A 10,314-nucleotide genomic window follows, 5' to 3' on the forward strand; every position below is an offset into this window, starting at 1 on the left:
AGAAAAGTAATTTTCTCAGCAAAATATTATAAAGATGTTTATTGGTTCACCCGTGAACTTTTCAGATGACCTTAACAATCATCACGACATACCTTCCAAAAGGAAAATACAAAAAAACTTCCTCCACAATAAAACACATATGTACTCACACATTAAATATACAAATGAAAATTAAACTGAAAATGACTGCATTTTTCATCACATCATACTCCCAAATTATAACTCATGTATTCCTAATTGGCCATTTCACAGTGTTGCCACACACACACACACACACACACACACACACGTGTATCCAGGTTAATATCATCGCTGATATAAACCAGAGGTGGAAAGTGGGGTTGCTGCTACGTTGGCAATAAGTCCAATGCTCTTGTCTTTGGAAGGGATGGCTGACCGGGCATCTCGGGTCTGTTCAAGGGCAGCCGGCTCTCCATCTCCGAGTCTGCGTGTGTCAGGGTACCAAGGGACGCTGGAGATGCTGAAAATGCCCGAATGTCCCCCATCTGTTTTTTCACAGATAAAGCCTTTGCCTGCGTGCTTTACTTTAACAGCTGCAGCGTATCTTCCCCACTTGTTCCCCTTTCATAGTGTTGCTAACCTTTGCAAACATTTAATGTACAATTAAAGTGCTCAGCTATGCTCCCTCTGAGCCCATCCTGTTCATTTTAAAAGTGCACAGCTCTCCCGAATCTCCATAAGGTCTTACTGTTTCCACAAAGAGCAGAATATGGCCGTTAATAGGTAGATGTTAAGGTCCCTGCCACCACCCTCAGCTGGGGTTGACTGAGTCCTGGGCAGGCTTTTCACTCTGCTGTGAATGATGATGATCCCACTCATTTGTGAAACTGATTGCTTTGCACAATCAGGTAGTAAACATGGCTCAGCTCAGCTCTGCTCAGCTCGGCTCCCTGGAAATTCTCACATCACTGCTTTCAAAGAAGTATAAATCCTTCCTCCCCAACATCCATTAGTATGATCAACTTATAAAATGCAGGTACCCAAAATTGAAACAATATTTTGTAGCCACTCCCAAATGTTGATTCTACTGATATCCCTGCTTCAATACACAGGAAACCTCACTTCAAACAATCAACATTGATTTTTCTTCTCTGGGGAGCGGGCACAGTCACATGTTGCCTTAAATCTACTGATGGATAGCTTTGCCTCTCCAAACCCTGACGTGGCGGTAATTCCCATCTTACTTCTCTGAGGAACATCTATAATCCAGACATACTCAGATCAGATGGGAAAAAAAATAAATAAATGGGTAATTGTGATACAAAATAAAAAAGCAGGTTTCACTAGAAATGAACAAGACATTTTAAAAACACCCATCACGTAACTGTAAACAGTGGTGTTTCTACTAGGTTTAGACCCAGTTCGTCTCAAGACCTCTCTAAAAAATTTGGGACACTGAGTACAAATGTTGGAACAATTAATATCATTGCCTTAAAACTTTTTACATTAGTCACAATATTTAAAATTCTAGTCACTATTACTACCTTGAAATGGGAAAAAAAAAAAAAAAAAGTACCTGACTGGTTCAAGTACATAGAGTGACAATGCCTTGTTAAGATATCAATATTTTAGAAAATACATTTGGATGTTTTGTGATGGGAGATAACTTTGTAGGATTTAAATGGAAATGCTTTCTTTCTTTTCTTTCTTCTTTTTAGCATGGTTCTTTGATGGTAAATGTGATACATTCCTCAGCTTACCAGAGACTGTAAGACTTTGTCACAGATTGGATTCCATGTGCGTTTGGCAGGAATTGCTGTGCCAGTTTCTGTACTTAAGAGGCCTTATGAAAATCTTGTGAAAAAACATCCGAAACACTGATGTCCTAAAAATGATGAAAATCCAGGGATCCGCAATTGAGATCACAGATATAAAACGCAAGGCTGTGAGGTCTCCGGCTTCTTCAGAAATTCTGTTCTTGGTGACAGCTTTAAATGCTCCATAGTAAGCACGATACTGTTTTAAAGGGAAAACAGATCCATTATAATGTTGAAAGGTTGATGGCAGCAATACATTCACTTTTTCCGATCAGGATACATTGCTTTTTTGTAGGAATATGGCAGCTCGGCTTGGACTATGCATTTGGGGCAATGTTATTGCAACTGATGGCGCAAGTGAGGAGCCTGGGAGGTGCAGAGCCACCAAGGGAGGCTCATGGAAGTGGGGACCCTGGGAGGCCCCGTGTAAGTCCCTACCTGCTGTGAGCACTGGAGTTTCTAGGTCCCTGCCTGGCCCCGCAGAGCAGGAGCTGAGGTGGGACTAATCCAGTCCACTGAATCTTTTACAAACAGGTCACTGCACTTCCATAATACTGAGGTTCTCTGCCCATATTCTCTTCAGTTCTCCTTTCTTCCTTCTGCCTACTTCCTATCCTCTCTCTTTTAAAAAGCAGGAGGCAGCTGATCAATGTTTCTAACTCTCTATCCCTTTTCCTTCCTTTCAGTAAAAAATCAATAAAAAATATATTTAAAAAAACTATATCTTTATTGATTTCAGAGAGGAAGGGAAAAGGAGAAAGTGATAGAAATATCAACGATGAGAGAGAATCATTGATCGGTTGCCTCCTGCAATGCCACCTACTTGGGATCCAGCCCGAAACCTGGGCATGTGCCTTGACTGGAATTGAACCAGAGACCCTTCAGTCCACAAGGCCGATGTTCTATTCTCTGAGCCAAACTGGCCAGGGCCCTATCCTCTCTTATTAGTCAATTTAGAAATAAGTCACCCTTGTGAAATGTCACCCATACGGAGACATCAATGAAATAGCAGTGTCTAGTGTCTGTGAAGACAGGAAATACTCCAATGAAAGACAGGAGACCTGCGAAAGGACCAGGCCAACTCATGTTAATCACAGCATAGATGGTTACCTTTCTGAGGTCAACATCCTCCTTTCACACTAGGAAAAAAACACACACACACGGACATATAAGCCTACTTACCTGTGCCCAGTCACTCCTACTACCTTGATTCTCTCTGAGGTCTCTGTGGCCCCCTCTGAGCCTGCAAACCGCTGACAGGCTTTTCCTGCCATTCAGCCAACACTGCTGCCTAGCCCAGCACTATCACTACTTCCCTCTCCACTGGAGGCCAGCCACTTTTTCTCGATACTATTCTACGCCCTGTGCCCACTGAGATTCCAAATCCATAATGGGACAAAATGGACCCTAATGGGACAGGAAATAGGCTAACTCAACATGGGTGGGAGGAGAGATGAGTAAGTGCACAGACCAGACCACTTAGGCAATCAGGGGGCATCTGCTGGGGAAGATGTGTTTTCCCATCATTGTTTCCTTCCCTTTTTGCTCACTCTCTCCCGAGCATTTTAATGGCCCCAGCAACTCCCATCTTACTTAACTGGAAGGCCTCTCCCATCATCAGGGCTTAATAATACTAATAGTGATAATAATTTAAGCGAATGCCCAAGTTCCCAGGCCCTGTTCTAAGCATTTTACTTTGAAAACGTCAGTTCATCCTCATAAAAACCCCACGAAGGAAGTACGACCATTATCTCCATTTGAGAAGTGGAAACTGATTGCGTGCCCAAATCCTATCGTCTCTCAGGACCAACCTCAAATGCCACCCCCTTCAGGAAGTCCCAGTGAAGTAGTTGGCACGCACACTAGCTTCGGAGCCTGAGTCTCTGGGTTAGAGTCCCCTCATTGGCTGTGTGACATCGGGTAAGTTATTCCGTCTCCTCAGCTACACAGTGGGGGTGCTCGTACTTACCTTCCAGGATTGTCAGGGAATTTGAATTATGGGCCTAATTACTCTCACCCACCCCAGTATTATAGTGTATGTGGGCATATGTGATGTTTTTTCTCATTTTATATCTCCACAGTGACTTAAAGTATATTGATTGTTGTAGGTAACAAGACATGTGCTGGATGGATAAATGGCTGACAACAGGCTATGCAATTTGATTGATTTAAAAAACAAATGCTTATATGAGTCTATCTTTACATTTGTTCCTTTCTCCTCGAAGTATAGTGCAGCAAAATGCAATCCCAAGTATTTGAAATTACTAGACTAGCTGGGACCTTGGTCATTGAGTGGAACTTATAAAATTAAAACAAATCATTTTATTTTTAAGTAGTATTTGTCCAAGTTAATCCTATTGCATATTATTGGGTTAATTGTATTTTCAGGTCACCTGATTTGTAATAGAAGTGTATTGATCTATTAAATTATTGAACTTTTAAATTATTAGAATTTATTTTTAATTTTTTAGTTTACTAACAATATGACAACTTCAGTTATGACAGTGATCAAAGTAAACTTTTTATTGATTCTTACAAATTATCAATTTGCAAACAATTTCGACTTTTGAAAAATCTCTGCCCATCAAAAGTATTCTCTAGAACAGTGTTTCCCAAAGTGTGGTACGCGTACCCCCAGGGGTACGGGAAGAGTTTGGTGGGGATATGCACTGCATCATGCTTAGCTGCGCCTAATTCTACGTTCTCATGAGTACGAGGGGTACTCAGCATTATGAAAATTATAGAAGGGGTACACATATGTCAAAAGTGTGGGAAATACTGCTGTAGAACATACTTTATAAACTGCTTCTATAAAAGAGGCTAAAGTACTGAATAACCTCAGAATATACACCGGGCATTTTTTAAGTACAATTTACACAGAGAATCAGTGTGAGAAAAGCGCCCTCTGATTTAGAAATCCTGGAGAAAATGTTGCTATTGCCAACTCTTGAGACCTATCTTGGTGCCGTATTTCCATTCCTAAGAGCTCTCTTGATTCTAAGGCCTCTTCTATCCAGTCCACCCATCACAATACTCTGCCCTCTGCTCTAGCCCTTTAAATCCACTCCCTACCCTTTCCCCAGGCTCGACTCTCGCCTATCAGTCTTTACATGCCTCTGAAAGCCTCCTGTGGAAAGAGCATCTGCCCAAGGAGTTATTGCAATCCATGCAGGATGTCCTCTACCACTTCTCTGCCTCCGTGGACTTGGATATATGCAATTACTGATCTTCATGTGGCTTTTAGACCTCTCAGTTATTACATCTAACATACACATGAACATCCTCTCTCACCCACCGCTGCTCCTTACCAACCTCTAATTCATTGTGGTTTTCTAAGATAAATATAATTTTGATGGAAATATGTTATCCACATTAGAGAATGTGCTGAAAACTGCCTCTAAAGCTCATCTTGTGTTTGCTTACTTTCTTCCTACTGCATCAAATTGAAAATGTGAAAATTCAGTCTAGTTAAGTATCATGCTCTAATTCAGCATCACAGCAAAGTTAATTTAAAAAAATCATACTCCAACACACTTTTCATCAGCTTAATGAAATACAATATTTATGCTATGAATAAAAGTGTTTCTTAAAGTCTCGCCCCTTTCCCTAGATCCATTCCTTGAAGAGTGATTTTCAAAGTGTGGGGGTCTCTAATACCCTTTCAGTGTGTCTTCAGGGTCAAAACTATCTTCATAACAAAGACGTTATTTGCCTTTTTGCCTTTCATCCTCTCAAAGGGATACACTGAGTTTTATGAGGCTACCTGATGTATAACGATATCCATTCCATTGCCAGGGCTAATGAAATATGTGCTGTGTATTCGTGTGCTTTCTAGAGCTTTCTAAGGTAGTTGGTTTAAGAAACACATATGTGCATTTTCAGAGACTGTTCTTCATACTTCTGTGCTCTTAACGTGCTTTTGTTTTTCTGTTTTATTTGCTATAATATCTTTATTTTATCATTCACTTAATCAGTTTTGAAATCACAGCGTTTTCCTTACATCTTTGCAAAAATACAAGAAGTACATTTTGTTAACTTGTTTTAAAATAATATTTTAAATGGTTTCTTATTTTTAATTGCTAATATGAGAAATGCTGATACATACAATACACATAAATTAAAGCTCTTTGGGTCCTTAATAATTTTTAAGAGTAAAAAGGGGTCCTTGGACTAAAATAAGTTTGAGAACCACTGCCTTAGAATATAATGCTATCTCCTGAGGAGGCCATATTTCTTTTTTGTTTATTTTATCCATTTTATCAATTTTTAATTCTTTATTGTTTAAAGTATTACATATGTCTCCTTTTCCCCTAATTGACCTCTCCCTGGCCACTCCCAGCCCCTAGCACGTGCCCTCACACCCCTAGTGTCTGTGTTCATTGGTTATGCTTATATGCATGCATACAAGTCCTTTGGTTGATCTCTTACACATACACACACATGCCCCTCCCCCTTCCTTCTGAGGTGTGATGGTCTGTTCAGTGCTTCTCTGTCTCTGGATCTATTTTTGTTTACTAGTTTATGTTGTTCATTAAATTCCACAAATGAGTGAGAGCACGTGATATTTATCTTTCTCCAACTGGCTTATTTTGCTTAGCATAATGATCTCCATGTCCATCCAGAGACCATATTTCTTAATGTTCTATGTCCATCAGGCAATAATAAATGGAAATAATAATCATTAGTGGTAGCAGTGACACTAATTTTTTAGGCCAGGTGCCTGGGTAGGAGCTATATATACCGGGTTTCCCCCCAAAATGTATCCACACTTTAATAGCTGATAGCTCAATTTTGAATGTATTTTAATAACATTGCCTTTATAATTATTCAAAGTGTGTACTAGTATATGTATATTTTGGAAATGTGTGTGTGTGTGTGTGTGTGTGTGTGTGTGTGTAAAACTTCAGATCTTTATAGCTATCTTACAGAGCAAGTATGGTTATCCTTGCCTGAGAGAAATTATGGTTAGAAAGGTAACTGTCATAGCTAGTAAGGAACACACCTTATTCACACTCGTGTCTGATGAGGATTCCCTACCCTTTCCAGAAAATGATAGTTCCCATGGAGAATGCTGTCTGCATTGCATATCTTTGGAATTTTACATGCTTTTTAGGAAATCATTTTCAATCCACTATTCCCATCAGTCCTCGCAATCCCATGAGTCACTTAATTTGCCTTAGAGATAAATCCAGAAATGATGATCTTTCCACTGTGTTATGCTGCTTTCCACATTGTTCTACTGGAAACACTCAAACTCAGGACATAATATCCATGCACTTGGCTATTGTCTGCTTTTATCACAGCATGAGGAAATAAGACTATTGCTTAGAGCAGGGGGTCTGCAAACATATTCTATCAGTAAATATTTTCTATTTTATGAGATAAAAAGCAAATAGTGGTTATTTGGTGGGTACTTATATGATGAGAGAAGACACATTTCTTACAACTTCTATTAACGAAGTTAAAAATCTTATATAATAAAAGGCAATATGCAAATTGTTCCCTCCACTGGAAATTCCATGGGGATTTTCAGCACCTGATCAGCACCCCCTCTTCCCCTATGGCTGAAGCCCAGCCATGCATGAATTCTAGCACTGGGACTCTACTGTAATTATAATTAAGTACAATTTTTTGGTAATACATGTCTACTCAAGAGAACAACAAGAATCTTTTTATCTTGGAATAACGTTTGGCTTAACTGGAGGTTCAGAGTTCGTGTACCCTATCATTAAATTGATTGCAAGTGTTCATTTGTAAAAACTATTCTTACTTTCATGGCTGTGCAGAAACAGCAGAAACAGCGGGCAGGATGGACTTGGCCTGTGGGCTGTGGTTGGCCAAGTCCTACTTCGGAGTGTGTTTCTCCAAATGTGATCCCTGTTTCAGCAGCTCCCACCTCACCTGCTGCAAACTTGCCAAGAATGAGAATTCTTCAAAAGCGTCTGACTCAGAAACTGGGGAATGGAGTCCAGCTGGCTATGTTTTTTAAATGCCCTGCTGATGATTCGGAGCGTGGTAAAATTGGGGAACCACTGCTACATATCTACACCTATATCCACATCTGTTTATACAGCTACAGATTGATTGACTTATTTGTGGGTGCTCCGATCCTGACTCTGCATGATGAAGCCATAGACACCCCCCCCCCCCCCCACACACACACACATACTCACTCGTGAAAGCCTTCATTAAAGCCTGTTCCCTTAAGGGAACATCACAGCATATGTCACTTTCATCCACCCTTGAAAGTAACATCCAAAATTGCTACGTTGCTGTAAGAAATTTGACTTTCCTATTCACGGAAGTCTCAAGAACTCCAAAAGCATTGACTTGGCATTTCATCTGTTTAAATGCTGCTCATGTTGAACAAGTACCCGGCGGGGGTGTCGGGAGTGGGGCGAGAGGGCGAGGAGTGACCCTGAAAAAGTTTTCTCAGGCCTCAGCCACATTCTTAGGTGCCTTATGGGACCCCAGTCTTGGCTGGGACCCCAGGAGGAAATGCCTTCAATCTCCACCCCGCATCCCCACTAGTAAATGGAAACCACAGATAATGCCTTTGCTTGTATCACCTCGGTTGCCAAGACAGAAAGAAAACCAACCAACCTGTCTAGACAGGTCATCAAAATGACACCAGTGGCAGGAAGTGCTTCCCAAACCGCCTCTCCGCCTCAGTCACCTCCACCCCCGCCGACAGCAGTACCAGGCACAGCAGCACCCGGACCCCTCAAAGCTACCGCAGGAGTTTTGAAAAACTAAACCTGTGCTGCCAGGCACTCGCCTCTGCAGACCATGAGGGCAGGATCACTCCTCCTCTGCCTCCCTTTCCGCGCCAAAACCCCGGAGGAGAACTCCCAGATCCCATCCGATCGCTACGGATGCCATGACAGGCACAGGCACGGACAGGTCTAACGAAATAAAACATTAATGAGTCACCGGGAGGCAGGAGAGGACCCCTGTTTGCCAAGGAGGAACGGAGTTCTCCCCAAAGGTCACCGTCCCAAAAAGTAACTCACCTTCCCCGAGGGAAGCAGAGAGGAAAGGTTCTGCCAACCGGAGGAGAGGTTTCGCGGGGCCACGGGGACACCGGGGGACTCGGTCTCTCCCTTGCTTTCTCTGACTTTCCCTCTTCTCACTCAACAAACGGGGCCATCTGTCCTGGGGGGCTGCGGAGGGAGGGAGGGAACCCGATGCGGGGAGCCCAGCCACCAGCCCTCCTGGCCGGGGGCGCAGCGTCTCCACCCTCCCGCGCCCCGCGCGCCCGCGGCCCCGCAGCCCCGGGTGGAGCGACTCACAATCAGAGGCAGGAAGCACAGGGTGAAGAGCACGGTCATGAGCGCCAGCAGCAGCAGGTGGTCCAGCTCCTCCAGGGGCGGCGCGGACGCCACCCTGTCGCCGGGCTCCGGGCGGTCCGGGGTGAGGGAGCAGCGCTGGCGCCGCCGCAGCCGCCGGTGCATGGCGTAGAGGCTGCGCATGGCGCTCAGGTTGCACAGCACGATGGCGAGCACCAGCAGCGCCAGCAGGCTGGCGTAGAGCACCGAGTAGCCCAGCACCCACGGCGCGCGCTCCTCGTGCCCCATCTGGATGAAGCACCAGGTGCCCGGGCAGTACTGCACGAAGCGGCCGAAGCCCGCGAAGGGCAGCGCGCAGAAGGCCAGGCCGAAGGCGCCCGCGGCGGGTGCCACCAGCGCGCCCCGGCGCGGGGTGACGTGCCGGCGGTAGAAGAAGGGGTGCCCCAGGCACAGCCAGCACTCCAGGGCCATGGCCAGCAGCTGCAGCGTGGACGCCAGGCCGAAGAAGGACATGAAGAAGGCGTAGGCTTGGCACAGGGAGCTGCCCGACGGCGGCGGCACCAGCCCCCACAGGCTCCGGTTCTGCGCGTAGGCCGCCAGCACGAAGGGGCTGAGCAGGGACTTGCCCAGCAGGTCGGTGACCGTCAGGCCGCACACCAGCACGTAGAACACCGAGGGCGGCGGGCGCGGCGAGCGCGGCGAGCAGGACGACAGCCCCGAGCGCGCCAGCAGCCCCAGCGCCAGCAGGTTGCCCAGGAGGCCCGCGCTGAAGAGCACCCAGCCCACGGTCGCCGAGTAGCCCTTCTCCACCCACGTGGTGTTTTGGCAGCGGAAGAACGACGGCTTCATGGCGGGCGGGCGGCGTTGGGGCTGCGGGAGGGCCAGGGGCTCCCCCCGAGTCCGGGGCAGAGGAGATCCCGGCCGCTCCGCTCCGCGTGCGCCCGGGGAGGAGAGGCTGCGCCGCAGAGGAAGCTCCGCGCCCCGGGTGTGCCCGACAGCAGGCACCTCCTATCTAAGCTCCCGGGTCACACCCCTCCCGAGGGGCGGGACGTGCGGCCAGCTGGCCCGGGGCCCAGGGGTAGAGGGCGCTTAGGGCAGCGGCGCGCAGAGCTGGATCCCGATGCTCAGGGTCCTCGGGAAGGACAGACACATTCCCAGAGCCCAATAGGAAGAAGGAAAGCTGTCAGACTCCCAGCACCCCTTCCTCTGAGGCCAGAAAACTGAAATGAAGGGGAAACGAAGCAGCA

The 10,314-nt window shown here is 45.7% G+C and overlaps 1 protein-coding gene across 3 annotated transcripts; it reads right to left on the bottom strand.

Annotated features, from left to right (window-relative positions):
• Positions 1–24: 24 nt before the first annotated feature.
• Positions 25–10,025, bottom strand: PTGDR (prostaglandin D2 receptor). 3 transcript variants are annotated; one of them, XM_084860893.1, is made up of 3 exons: positions 9,071–10,016; positions 1,722–1,977; positions 25–481 (listed from the first exon to the last, which is right to left on the bottom strand). In XM_084860893.1, the coding sequence occupies exons 1-2, from the start codon at positions 9,914–9,916 to the stop codon at positions 1,741–1,743; spliced, it is 1,083 nt and encodes a 360-aa protein (XP_084717019.1). In that variant the 5' UTR covers positions 9,917–10,016; the 3' UTR covers positions 25–481; positions 1,722–1,740. The 3 variants fall into 3 exon arrangements, 2 of the variants coding, with proteins under 2 accessions (XP_084717019.1, XP_084717018.1); XM_084860892.1 differs by having other exon boundaries at positions 25–1,977; positions 9,071–10,025; XR_014792892.1 differs by lacking the exon at positions 25–481 and having other exon boundaries at positions 1,847–1,977; positions 8,792–10,016.
• Positions 10,026–10,314: the final 289 nt, after the last annotated feature.

The sequence above is a fragment of the Pipistrellus hanaki genome (assembly GCF_964339955.1).
Source record: "Pipistrellus hanaki genome assembly, chromosome: 1".
In the NCBI taxonomy this organism is placed as follows: domain Eukaryota; kingdom Metazoa; phylum Chordata; class Mammalia; order Chiroptera; family Vespertilionidae; genus Pipistrellus; species Pipistrellus hanaki.

Coding starts and splice junctions, on each gene's coding strand:
- PTGDR (XM_084860892.1), bottom strand. CDS start 9,916: ATGAAGCCGTCGTTCTTCCGCTGCCAAAACACCACGTGGGTGGAGAAG. Junction 1,978..9,070: donor TGTGCTTCCTGCCTCTGATT/GTGAGTCGCTCC, acceptor CCTTTAAAACAG/TATCGTGCTTACTATGGAGC.